General features: G+C 43.2%; 1 protein-coding gene across 1 annotated transcript in view; it reads right to left on the bottom strand.

The window, feature by feature from the left end:
- Positions 1–1,131: 1,131 nt before the first annotated feature.
- The window catches only part of SMPD3 (sphingomyelin phosphodiesterase 3), a 123,323-nt gene continuing 110,941 nt past the window's right edge, over positions 1,132–13,513 (bottom strand). The window contains exons 5-9 of the mRNA XM_035120570.3: positions 11,103–11,258; positions 7,854–7,943; positions 7,189–7,252; positions 2,383–2,545; positions 1,132–1,771 (exon numbers count right to left, since the gene is read on the bottom strand). Of these exons, the coding sequence (XP_034976461.2) occupies positions 1,670–1,771; positions 2,383–2,545; positions 7,189–7,252; positions 7,854–7,943; positions 11,103–11,258 (575 nt within the window). The 3' untranslated portion in view covers positions 1,132–1,669. The remainder of the gene's footprint in view (positions 1,772–2,382; positions 2,546–7,188; positions 7,253–7,853; positions 7,944–11,102; positions 11,259–13,513) is intronic.

Raw genomic sequence — 13,513 nt, 5'->3', positions numbered from 1 at the left:
GAAGGTTTAGGCCAGCCTTTCACCTGACATACTACCTTTCCATGTGCTGAGAACTATCTTTTGGTGGAGGAACATTCCAATATTCACATAACTGAGGTGGGTTCCATAGTCTACACCAACTTTGCATGTGTTTATTCATAAATCCAATCTGTTCCTGTTCCGTATTAATCTGTTGTTGTTTTTTTAAAAAAACTACACAAAAAATTGTATTTTGGTATTTTGATATGGATTTCAATATGCATTTCATCACAAAATATTTAAGTGTGTATTTTGTCTCAATGTGCATTATTAAATGCATTTTGGTATCACAAAAGTTCAGAACCTGAAGGGTAATTCAGACAGGGTAATTCACACACAGAAGGAGCTGCAGATCAGGTCAGAGCCACCAGAGAGTCAGAGTAGACAATGTTGAGATAGATTATTAGACTGACAGGGTTGTATCCAAGAAAGTTGTCCTGTTAGTAGAAGGACTCCCAGAAGCACAACAGAAACTCCTTCCCTTCCCTCCTTCCTGGGCATCCCAAAATCTGCTCCAGAGGGTTGGGGAGGAACCCCAAACAGGTTTGGGGGAAACAAATGGGGGAAGGAGAATGAGGGGCATCTCCATTGCACAAGTGGACATCCTTCCACTTTGTTGGATACAACTCATTGTCTGGTGGTGAAATAAGACAGCTTTGAAAGTTTGTGTGCTAAACCTCTCATACTGCAAGCTGCAATGGACCAGTCCAGGAAAGACGCCACCACTTGTATCTGCCACATCTGCCATAGTATCTTCTGAAATCTTTTCTCCAGGATTGCATTGATAGAGAATATTTTAGGACTTGGCCCTACTGTTTTGACAGCCGCCTGTGTATAGGCAATATGACACTGTTTTCCAAACTTGGGTTTTCAAGGTCCTAAGAATGCTGTCGCCAGGATGCTCTGGGTTCTGAATTACCATTGCCATCCTTCTCGTTTCCCCTACCTGCCCACCCACCTCCACCCCAATGGTACCTCACTGACCATTCCATTCCTAAGTGAGTGGCATGCAATGTGGAGGCATGCTTCTGACGCAGGCATGCTACTACAACATTAACAGGCTAAAAAGAAAAAAGGAAAGGAAAGGGGGGGAGAAAAGGATATTTTTTTAAAAAAAGAGAGAGAGAGAGAAATTAAGCATTAGCTCATTAAGGATATATAAAGAAATGATTCAAAAACTCGCTTTTGGAGCAGCACTAACACAGAGACTGATTACAAACTAAATTGTGCTATATATCAGTATATATATAAAAAAACATTGTTTTGTAAGAATGGCACTGGTTCAAAAGAATTGGGACTTCTACCTTGGTTCCTTTTAAGTCCACAGTGAAAGTATAGAAATACAGGCTTGCCGGTTGCCTGGCAACTCGTGACACTTGTGGGTGGGCTGACACCCCCCTCCCTCCCCCATCTCCCCATGCACACATTCACATACGTTCTCTGCTTCCCTTTTTAACATCTTCCTAACAGGATGCAAATGGAGAGGAATCTGAAAAGCAGGTAGAATCGCAGCCAGAGGATAGTCTGAGTCAAGCCTGGTCTCGAGGGGGTGGGGGCATCCGAAAAAATCCCACACTCTGTCTTGCATCTTGGTCACAAGTTTGGAAGTTCCCTCTTCTACACTCGTGGGGGACAAAAAGACGGTCCTTTTTTAAGGATCCTCTTCTCCCGTTGAAACCATCAGGCGCATGGCAACAGGCAGGTGATCAGTTAAGCCTGCCAGCTGAGTAATGAAACTGAACTCTTCTACTTCCTGCGGAGGAAAAGCAAAAGAAATGATTTTTAAAAAGAGCTCTATGGGGGAGGGGGGTCCCCGCCACTTTTAAGGTTTCAGATGAAAATAAGCATATCAGGCCAAAGACCCAAATAGTCCAGTGCTCTGCCCGCCTATGGGTCCCAGGAACTGCTCTTCAGAGGAAGCCTGCCTCTAACAGTGGAATGACACCATTGCCATTGTGGCAAGTACCTGCTGATAGCCTTGTATTCCATGAATTTATCTAATCCTCTTTTAAAGCTATCCATATGGGTGACCACCATGACTTCTTGTGGGAGTCCTGTTTAATTATTCGCTGTGTGGGAAAAGTCCTGTCTTTTGCCTGACCTGAATCTTCCGACATTCAGCTTGATTGGCTGACTCTGAGTTCTAGAACGACGATGCCCTGCCTTCCGTATGGCTGAAGCAAAAATACTGGGCATCCTCCCAGGGGCATCTTAACATAATGGGATCCCATCAGAGGGTGACTGTTCATAGTGAGCCTTGGGGAATGCTGCTTGAATCGAGAAGCATTGTCCATCACAACTGATGCCAAATCCTGACATGCAGAACTGTTATCAGTATGCTTGTTCGTATGTGATTGGGCTTACCACTTTCCACTCTAGATAGAGGCCTTCTTCAGTGTAAAGCATGTAGTCGATTCGCCTCCCGTTCCCCTTCAAAGCTCTCTTGCGCCCCTTCTGACTTGAAGGATGGGTCTTGCTGGTAGGAAAGACAATATAGGCTTTTCGCCCTTCTTCACTTTCCATTGTCCTGGTTAAAAACACACACACAATGGTTTATTATGTGTAAGATCTACATCTGTGTCATCCACTGTTCTAACAAATATTAAATGAGTTCCCAGTTTTTGGTGGCGGATGCTTTACAGGAGATAGCAAGGGTATAAGATCTTCTATTTCTGAAGTTTCATTTTATATCAGTAATTTCCAGCTAACTACGCAAAACTATGGAATAGCATATAAATACACATTACAATTATCACACACCCAATGTCACCAAATTATCTCATGCACGTTGTTGTTGTTGTTGTTGTTGTTGTTGTTGTTGTTGTTGTTATTCTAAAGTGCCTCATGTTTCCTTAGAACTGTACAATTCTTTAAAAATAAGATATACTGTAAGTTGGTCCATCTAGCTATATTGTCTACACTGACTGGCAGTCAGAAACCTGGTTTCAGGCAGAAATCTTTCCCCATCCTACCTAGAGATAATAGGGGTTGAACCTGGGACCTTTTGCATGCAAAGCAGATGTTCTACCACTGAGATCTGATTCTTGTATCCTTGGACAATAAAACATGCCTCTCTTTGGCTTTCCAGTTCTGGAAGAATGGGCAGTCAAAGCAGTGTACTTCTCACTGAATGCAATGTGGCTTATTTCCAAGTAAGTGTGCATAGGATTGTTGACTATTTGTGGTGAATCATGGGCTTATTCTTCAAATAGTAGTCTTGGATTGAAGATCCACTATGTGAATAAGGCACACATCAAAATTACCAGACTATGCCATCAATTATTTTGGAAATAAGAGAGATGAAATCTTGATTTTTCCACAGAAGGAAAGGAGACACCTGTGTCAAGGCCTGTGGCTCCTTTTCAGGAAACTTAAAAGCATATGAAAATAATTGGTACAATTGATTCTTATTACCCAGCCTTTATCAGCCTTTAAAATGTAAAATCCAGTTTTAACATGTTCTGAAGTATTATCTCTGGAGACCTACATCAATTGACACTAGCTTGCTTCTGATTAATTTCAGTATCAGGGAATCAATACTTATCAATGATCCTCAGGTGCAATTTTTTTTTAATTGCAAAAAGGGAGGTTCATTTCTATGAAGATGGTGGTTCAAATATGGACCGTTGGATAATTAATTGTCTTCAAAAGTACCACGGACAAGACATTCCTCAGACTGCTTGGGGGGGGGGGACTCATGGAATTTTCTTTTTTTTTAATGAAAGAGCTGTGGCTCTGACAGAATTGACCTCTGTTGAAACACCAGCAGATTATCTCTGCTTCATAACAGCAAATTAAGTAAGAAGCTGAGAAAAGTGGCTGGGGTGGCTGCAACACATTTCACTATATTTCTTGCAATATATTTATTTGAAAATGGCTGTGTTCTATGGTGTGGTTACTTTATATAAATGGCGGATTTAAAAATGCCTGGAATCCCTTTGCCCATTGTAATTTCCACCACTCTTCTGCATCCAGCCAGTCCATGGCAGACTATTACCTTTGCACAATAAGTTACATGTACTACCACAGTCGGATGCAATAAGTTACATGTACTTCTACAGTCCTATGCGTTTAACTGACAAGTGAGCATCAGACTGAAACTTTCTATTTTTTTCCCCAAGTAATTTTTATTAATTTTTTTCCAAAGACTGAAACTTTCTAAAGTAGGGGGCTGGCTACTTTAGTTCTCATGTTGTTTTCGAAGCTGCAAATTAGGTTAAGTTCACCTTCAAATGCAAACTGAATTGAATTTCTCCCCCATCCATACTCAAATTACCACCCCCGGCTGCTTTTCTCCCCAGGACATAAAATATGTGTGTCTACATATTTCCACTGAGATTTAAAATCTACCAACCTATTGACCGCCCTGCCTGTATTCCCCCCTTTTCTCCTCTAGACTCTAGAGGAAACAATCTTTGTTGGTCAGTCAACAGAAAGAAGCTTAATAATAATAATAATAATAATAATAATAATAATAATAATAATTTATACCCCACCCATCTGGCTGGGTTTCCCCAGCCACTCTGGGTGGCTTCCAACAGAAAAATAAAATAATCGATTATTTAACATTAATTAAAGCTTGTGTTCTGGATGCCACGGAGCTGAAAATTATGCCTATGGCACACTGGAAGTGACACTTCCCACCTGTCAGTTTCTTGACCGCACCATGATGTCAGGTGAAGAGTTTCCCTTTCCTCATGAAGTTTGAAATCCAACCACACAATAAGAGGCACAGGGGTTTGCGGGTGCAGACGATTAGCTGACTGGCAGCACTACACACCACACTGTTGGGAGAGAGCTGCATCTTTACATGCCCCACATAATGTATGACTTTAGGTGTTGAGCAGGTGAGCATGGTTTGGGGGAAATGGCCTCATGGGCCAAATTAGGACCCCTGCCAGCCCCCATTAAGACCATGGACCAGAGAGTCCCCACTACTGGTTTATACTAACTGGCAGTGGCTCTCCAGGGTTTCGAGGAGGAGATCCCAGGGCAGAATCTGAGACCACCTGCAGGCAAGGCAGATGATCTACAACTAAACTAAGGCCGCTCTTCCCCTGGACCCATTAGGTCCATTCATGACCGACTCTGGGGTTGCGGCACTCATCTTGCGTTATTGGCCGAGGGAGCCAGCGTACAGCTTCCAGGTCATGTGGCTAGCATGAGTAAGCCGCTTCTGGTGAACCAGAGCAGCACACGAAAACACCGTTTACCTTCCTGCTGTAGCAGTACCTATTTATCTACTTGCACTTTGACATGCTTTTGAACTGCTAGCTTGGCAGGAGCTGGGACCGAGCAACGGGAGCTCACCCCATCGCGGGGATTCGAACCGTCGACCTTATGATCGGCAAGTCCTAGGCTCTGTGGTTTAACCCACAGCGCCACCCACGTCCCTGTATCCACTATAGTATGTATTAAAAGTAGCTGTAATGTCCTCCAAAACCACCCTGTCATGAAAGTAACCCCATCTCTCCAATACCACTGAAAAATTATGTAGTTCAGAAAAGTGTGACACTTCAATCTCAGTGACATCCACCATGATAATCAATACAAGGAACTGATAAATTGCCCTTTTGGTGCCAAAGATTGTCTGGGCTGATAGACTTTATTAACCTGACTAAATACAACATTGTGACAGCTTTAGACAGACAATAAAACTTGACTGATAGGCAAGTGACCACCCCTTTGAATAGTGGCATTGTATTAAGTGAAAGAGACCAAAAACCAATCCACCCTAGGTCTGTGAATATCTTAATTAAATGGCCGTTTCTTCACTAGTTGCCCTAACAGTATCCTATTAATCAAGTCAGAGGTGGAGGCACATTGTGACTAAGTAGCAACGGTGTTTATTGATCTTTTAAATAAGGAAATAGGTCCATGTAGTCACTCTTATTGATGTATTTAATAGTGCGGCCTTCTTAACTTTATTAATAGATTTCCAGAGGTTGGTGCTGGAAGTCTAATGGAAGCCTAATTTACTGGGCTCTTTCCAGAACTATTGATGCCAGTATAAATAGGGTGATAAATTAGTTTCTATAGCTTGGGCAAATTTTATTATTGAAGGATTTCCACAAGAGTCCATTCTAAATCTCATCTAGTTTGTCAATGACACTAGCAATTTCAGATAGGCAAAATTTGCAAGCACTTCAGCAAGTTTTCTTTTTTAAGATGACGTTACAATCTGAGAGCTGCTTGACAACACATCAATGGCGCATGGGGATTAAATGGCGATTAAACAGGTGTCTTGAATGACCAAGAGGAACTGAACTTAAAAATAAATGAGAAGTTTGCTTTCAAAAGTGCTACAGGCCACATAACTTCATGAGTGCTTACTTTTTTGCCTTAGGGTCTGTGGAATTTTACTGCATTTGATTTTTTTTAAAAAAAAATCAGTTTGCACTGTGGCCCAGCAAATCCTACATGCCAGAGTAGAACGGAAATGAGGTCTAGGCCCTCCAATCTGGACCAACACAGGGACTGTTCACCCTGCCCCGGATTCAGCCCCAAATCAATCTGGAGGTGAGGGCAGTGCTTTTATTTCAGGGGGTACTCAAGGGTACGCAGTACCAGCACCTCCTTTTTGTTGTTAAAAAGGGTGGTACTTACTGTAACAACTTCATAAAATCCCTCAAATCTCACACCTCCGCAGGTACAAACCTCTTTTTCAACAAAGTAAAACAGCACCCTCAAGTGGATTTCCTCCCACAGTACACCCCCTCCCTTCCTGTGAAATCTACACCACACCCACAAACCCCGCCTCCACCACGAGATCCACCACTCACATCCATCCCTCTGGCAGAGGTGTTGAAGACCAAACCAACCGAAAACAGCCCTTTTCCAGCAACAAGGCCCAACATTGCCAAGTGGAGGTAGGGGCCTGCCCGGGGGGGGGGGGCAAATAGGGGGCAGGGATACGTAATGGGTCAGAACAGGGTGGGGGGAGACACAGGGATGAAATCTTCCCTCTCCACAGTATCTCGCCTCAACTCAGGGGGACTCTGAGGCTCAGGGGGATCTGAAGGGGGGCTATTACCCTCCATTTCACAGACTAACACACAGCAACACGTGCAGGGCCAGCTAGTTAAAAATATAAAAGCAATACTCATTGGTGGTGCAGATTTGAAAAGCAGTCACTATATTGTATAAGCAGAGAAACGAGGCGATACTTACTTCTGCAGGTTATCTGCTGTGCACACTTCTTCATCGTATAGTCCTTCTGGATCTAACAAGGTGCCTAGGAAGAGAAAGGAATTCATGGGTCTCCTATCAACCTTGGTTTTCTCCCTAATGGATGTAGACCAGATTCTGTATACAGTACTGAGCTGCATTGCTGCTTCCATATATGATGCCCGTTTTGAGGCAGGTAAAGGCGCAGCTGCTGGGCCAGGAGGGGGTTTGTGCATGCCAACCAGCTGATTGGCAGCACCTGCCAAGCCCAGTGCTCAGCTCTTTGCCACCATCTTTAGTCCCCTCTCCATCTGAAAAGTCATGCCACTGTTTAAACTTAAATACAATGATGGTTGGGGAAGATAACTCAAACCATTGTTTGTGTTACACTGTGAGTGTGTGTTTTGATGTTTTCTTAATCTTCTTAAGCATATTTTATACTACAGCAGAGCAGCTTGTCAAAACATTGAAGGCTGAAACAAAAATCGCTGAGAACTATGTGAATGAGTTGTGAATTGAACTGAAATGGAAATTATTTCCTTTCCAGAGGAAACGAACTAATTCCTTTTGGGAGGGGGTGAACTGGAACGGATTAATGAGCTCCCCCTCCCCCCCAGCACTGCTCCCAACCCAAGCCCAAGGCCAATGCCAATGGCAGCATCCCTTACCAATTGCCCACGATTTGTCCTCCCCTGGACCAAGCCGGCATGGGTCCTTGTAGCGCGTAAACAAGGAATGCTGCTGCTCCAGCTTGTCATCTGCAGCAAGAACACAAAGGATCAAGAACAAGGACATCAGTGGCATGTGAAGAAAGGCAAGGGCAGGGAGAGGCAGGGTTGAGGAACCTGCAGCCCTCCAGATGTTGCTGGATTGCAACTCCCAGCAGTCCTAGCCAGCTCAGTCAATGGCCAGGGAATAAAATATAGAGGACACAGCTTGAGAAACCAGAGGCCACACAGTGAGCATTCCTCACTCAGCCTGGATTTATATTGCATTGCATTTGCTTGGGGCTGCCCTATGTCTAGATCAGTGTTTCTCAACCAGTGTGCCTCCAGATGTTTTGGGACTACAACTCCCATGATCCCTAGCTAGCAAGACCAGTGGTCAGGAATGATGGGAGTTGTAGTCCCAAAACATCTGGAGGCACACTGGTTGAGAAACACTGGTCTAGATTTTCCTGTACATCACTGGGATTTCAAAGGCGGAATTGGTGTCCAGGGCAATTTCCGAAATGTGGCATTTTGACCAGGATCTTAGACAAGTCGATCGAAATTTTGTGGGTGTTTTTGTTTAAAAGAAAGTTCAACAACTTTCAGGTCTTCCTAAAAAAAAATCTCACCAATTTTGGGCGTCCCCTCAAAAAAAGCTCAACAATTTCAGTGGTTTTTGAAATATGCCAACCCTAATTTATTTCCATACCACTTAATACCAAGGCAGTCTCTAAGCAATTCATTAAAATATCGAAGAGTTGTATCCAACTAAGTTTTATGCAGAGTAAGCCCATTGAAATTAATGGACCTGCACTAGGTCTACTCCAAGTATGACTAGCAGTGGATAAAGCCTCCACACTATACACTTTTCTCTTCCTCTTCTTTACTCCCACGTAGATCTCTCTAGACCTGTCAATTATTCCTTGGGGTTGGACTGATCTTTAGATTGGCTAAGGCAGGCAGCTAATTCAAGCAGTCAAAAATGGCGAATTATGTATTTTATTGCTGCAGTTTGCTGGGGAGGAGGAATTATTTGGAAATGCCATTTCAAGGCATAAAATTGTCTTGTTAAGTTTTGGGCAATTGTTTATTATTTATTCATTATTAAATTCCTATACCACCTTTCATCTAAAGATCACAGAGCAGTTACAATATAAAAACACAAAAACACATACCGTACCATGAAAACAACACACAAACAAACAAACAAACCCCTGTTTAAAATGTCATAGATTGTTTAATTGTCTGGCACCTAAAGATGTGTGGTGAAGGCGCCAGAGCATTCCGCAAACGATGAGCCACTGCAAAAAAGGCCCATTCTCATGTTGCCGCCCTCCGGACCTCTCGCGGAGGAGGCACATGAAGAAGGGTCTCAGGTGATGACTGTAGGGTCCAGGTCAGTTCATATGGGGAGAGGCCCATTTGAGGTTTATGCAGTTAAACCTTTTCATTCCATTCTGCTTTAGATCTAACCCTGTGCAAACACCTGAAACCTATGGTGCCTCTTAATGATTTTTCTGCATCTCTCCTGGAAGAAAAAAAGAATTTCTTTTTGCTTCTCCTGGGGGAAATCCCACAAGTGGCTGCCACTGGCACTAATGATGTCATTTGTCACTGTCTATTGTCAAGGCAACACAATCCATAAATGGGAGACTTTGAAAAAGCGGTAAGGAAAAGAAGAAAGAAGCCAAACTGCTAAAAATAAAACAATGCTTTGGAGGTTATGCTGATCAGATCAGAGCTGGCCAGGGTTCACACTTCTGCATCTTACTTAAGAGAGCAGTGACCTGATTTGCATCCAGGTATCCAAGGGTGGCGCCCAAAAAAAGTTGCCCAAAAAGTAGCTCTCTCTGTCTCATTTCATAGGTTCATCACAGGCACTGACTCCTAAGCGCTGAGGCAGTCTTGGTCCCCTGAATGTATTTTTTTTAGGGGGCCTGGCCCCCTCAATGCTCAGAGGACATTTGGCTGCCCTCTGGCTCCTTGCAACGTTGTGTCGGGCCACGTAAAAATATATAGATAAACTGGAGCCTCTGTTGTCCATCAGTGCTGCTAGCAATGATACCAGAGGCTATAAATGGCTTCTAGGGATGGGGGATATTTTTTGTTCGGTTCACATTTAAAGGAAATTTGCACTTTCCAAAACAATCTGTGAGCTGAAAAACAGCACTCCTTCAAAATTTCCACATCATCCATTTTTGTTCTCATCTTGCTTTGGAAACAGCAAATGTGGCAAGTTGGATATGAAATGAGAACTAAATCAAAATTCTCTCCATCTCTATTACCAGCTACTCGAATCTCTGTAAAACTCAGTAAGCTAAAAATTTCTCCGAAAAGAGATTTCTAGGAAAACTTTTGGAGAATTTCACCCTTTGGATATTCAGTGAAATCTACCCACTCCCCATTTTGCTGCCTACAAAGAGCATGGAGAATTTTTAAAGGCCTGCCCAGTCCTTGCAGTAGCCTAGCTTCTGTTTATTGATTTGGCCATTTATGCCTGTCTTTCTATGATAAAGTCAAGTGTGAGGTGGTTTACAAAGAAAAGACCCAGCACAACTAAATTAAAAGCAAACTGAAGAACAGAATGAGCAGCAATAAATCAGCATCATTTCACATTATCTCTGTTTATTTTAATAAATTAACTCTATTTATTAAAAAGCATCGCTTTCTCCAGTGATTCATTATAGCTCTACTTCACCCTTGTTTATCCCAGTACAGTACATTGTCATGAACTTCACACTAGGAAGGAGAGCAGAGAATAATTAGGAAAAGAGGATGGTGATGAAGAACATGAGGGCAAGGACCAGTGGGATTCCAAGCACAACACAGTGTTGGCCAAGGAAGGCTGGTCCATTAGGATGAATGGGGCACTGCCCTGCCAACCTTGGTCTATCACCAGCCAGCCTTCCCCTGTCTGCCTTCTTACAGTCCAGGGGGTGACACTAGCTGCCAGCTTTGCTCTCCTTAATCTCAGTGTTGTCTTTAGCAGGGAGGAGGATAGGGGTAAATGTAGAACTAGCTCTGCTGGCTCTGGATTTATCTACTCTTTACTGGATTTCTCTGCCCTTTGCCCCACCAGTCCCAATGGGCACCAACCACCACGGGGAGAGGTGGATTTAGGGCAGTGCAACCAGCACTGCTGTGCTGGGCACCAAGCCTAGGGCTTAGCAGCTTAAAATACATCAAGCAAACAAGTGGCTGTCTCACCTGATGAGCAATTGTCAAAGTTGAGATCTCCACAGAGTACATCAAATGCCACCAGCTCCTCTGGATTGGCTGTGCTGGAGGAGGAGGTAGATTTTCTGAAATCAGCCAGCCAATCCTGAAGCAGATCCAGTTGTTCGCATCGAACAGTACTGTCCCCTGCAAGAAGCACAAAACAAGGGTTCTGGAGCAATTCCAAGTTTCATTGTATTTATTGTGGTGGTATCTTAAGCTACTAGACCATAAGATGCGATTCTAAAATAAACACGTTGGAGTTCCTTCAAATGTAAAGAGGTGTTGTTGTTTTTTTAAAAAAAAGGAATAGAAGAATGTGAGTATTGTGTAGAACAGGAATGGGAACCTATGACCCTCGAAAGGTTGTTGACCATTGTTCATTCTTCCTGAGACTGAGGGAAGCTGGAGTCCAACATCTCTTGAACAGCCACAGATTTCCCATCCCTGGAGCAGAATGTGGATTTAAAAGCATTTTCAATGACAGCCAATGGGCCAACTTTCTTTGTTTCTTTATTTTAAATACTTCTTACCCACTCTAGATGAGCCAGATGGACCAATGGTTTAACTCAGTATAAGACAGCTTCCTATATCTGATCATGGGATTAAGATGGCAACTTTGTTGGGTAAGGACCAAAGAGCTCAGTCCCTGGCATCTCCGAGTAGGGATGAGAGAGACCCCTGTCTGAAAACCCTGGAGAGCTGCTGCCAGTCAGTGTAGACAACAATTGGACCAATCATTTGGACCAATGATCTGACTCAGTATAAAGCAGCTTCCCATGTTCGCAAAGGCTCCTCCAACTGCTCTTGGCAAGGGAGCATGTTTGTGCAAAAGAATGAAAGTACTCTGCACAACATAAGGAACATAGGAACCTGCTTATATGGGGCCAGGCCGTTGGTCCATCTGGCTCAGTATCACCTATGCTGACTGGCAAGATTTCTCCAGTTCTATCAGGAGTTGTTGGGGATTAAACCTGGGACCTTCTGTATGCAAATCAGGTGCACTACCAAAAGGGTAGGGGAGAAAGTCCTTTTGGTTGTGCAGCTATAAATGGAAACTGAGCACCTACACTTGGCGGCAGCAGCATTCCATGCAGTGGAAAGGGGCAGGGGGAGATTTCACATATGCCTTTGTTTATCTAGTGAGGTCCAACTGATACTCTCCAAGGGCTCTGCCAGGTTTGCATCATCAGGTAGCTGCCCCTCACTTTTGCAATTTGATTTATGGCCACGATGTGTCTGTGTGATGCACAAGCCGTAAACATCCTTGCTTGACTTTCTTACCTCATCCATCATTCACACCATTCTGTTCAAAGATAATTTGGAGCTGGCTTGGAAATTTCCCTTTTGAATCACCAATAACGGCACGCATGTATGCGACATGCTATATATGTTTTCATTAGCTCAGGCTGAACTGCTTCCCATCTAGTGTTTTCAGTTATTCAATATCTGTCGGCTGGTTTTAGGCAAGGAAAAAAATATAGATCTACAAAATTTGTGACTGAAGGCACAAGGGGATATTGAATGAGTAACTTTTAGCTACCCAGTGTGTCATGTGCCTTATTCACTGAGCCACCAGAACAACTCTCCACAAGAGGAAGCCACTGACTACTATTTCCTGCTCTTTGATTCCCCCAACTGCAAATGGCCAGAAGGAGGTACTGCAGCTCATTGATTTAGACCAGGCTTCCTCAACCTTGGCCTCCAGATGTTTTGGGCCTACAACTCCCATGATCCCTAGCTAGCAGGACCAGTGGTCAGGGATGATAGGAATTGTAGTCTCAAAACATCTGGAGGGCCAAGGTTGAAACCTGATTCAGAGATGTGAAGTGACACAAGGGGCAATGGGATTTCCCCGGACTTAAAAAATCCAACTCCAGCCTGGATCTACAACTTGAGAAACAACATGTCTCTTGAGTAAAGGCCAAATTGCTAGCAAACAAAGCTAGTTTACTCAAACGTTAAGGCCCTCTAACTTAAATGGGACTTGCTTCCTCAAAAGTGTGAATTGGGTTCTGAGAGCCCTGACACTCTCAGTGGAAAATGGTCTTTTTAATTTTTGAGTTGCTGTGTTGTTGTCTGGTTTTATTTTATTTTTTAATCTGAACACGCAGTGTTGGTGCTAAACATAATAGGAGTGATTTTAAAAATTCATATCTACAACTCAAGTAGCAAATCAAACGAAATTACCGTGAAGAATGCAACGGATCACTTTTGAATCAAGTATAATTGAACGAGGCAGAGGGTTGGGGTGGATTTCCTAGTTCTGATTTGTAAGTTTCCACCAGACTGGCTGTAACCAACATCCTGCTCTGCTTTTCTTTCTGATTTCCAGTGGATAATTCCTATAGACTATTTTGCGATATTTTTGCTTATTTATTCAAACGAAAGAAACATCTATT

Source organism: Zootoca vivipara, chromosome 6 (assembly GCF_965207765.1).
Source record: "Zootoca vivipara chromosome 6, rZooViv2.hap1.1, whole genome shotgun sequence".
Classification (NCBI taxonomy): Eukaryota; Metazoa; Chordata; class Lepidosauria; order Squamata; family Lacertidae; genus Zootoca; species Zootoca vivipara.
The sequence above is the reverse complement of the archived record's forward strand: the minus strand, read 5'-3'. Positions and strand labels throughout refer to the sequence as shown.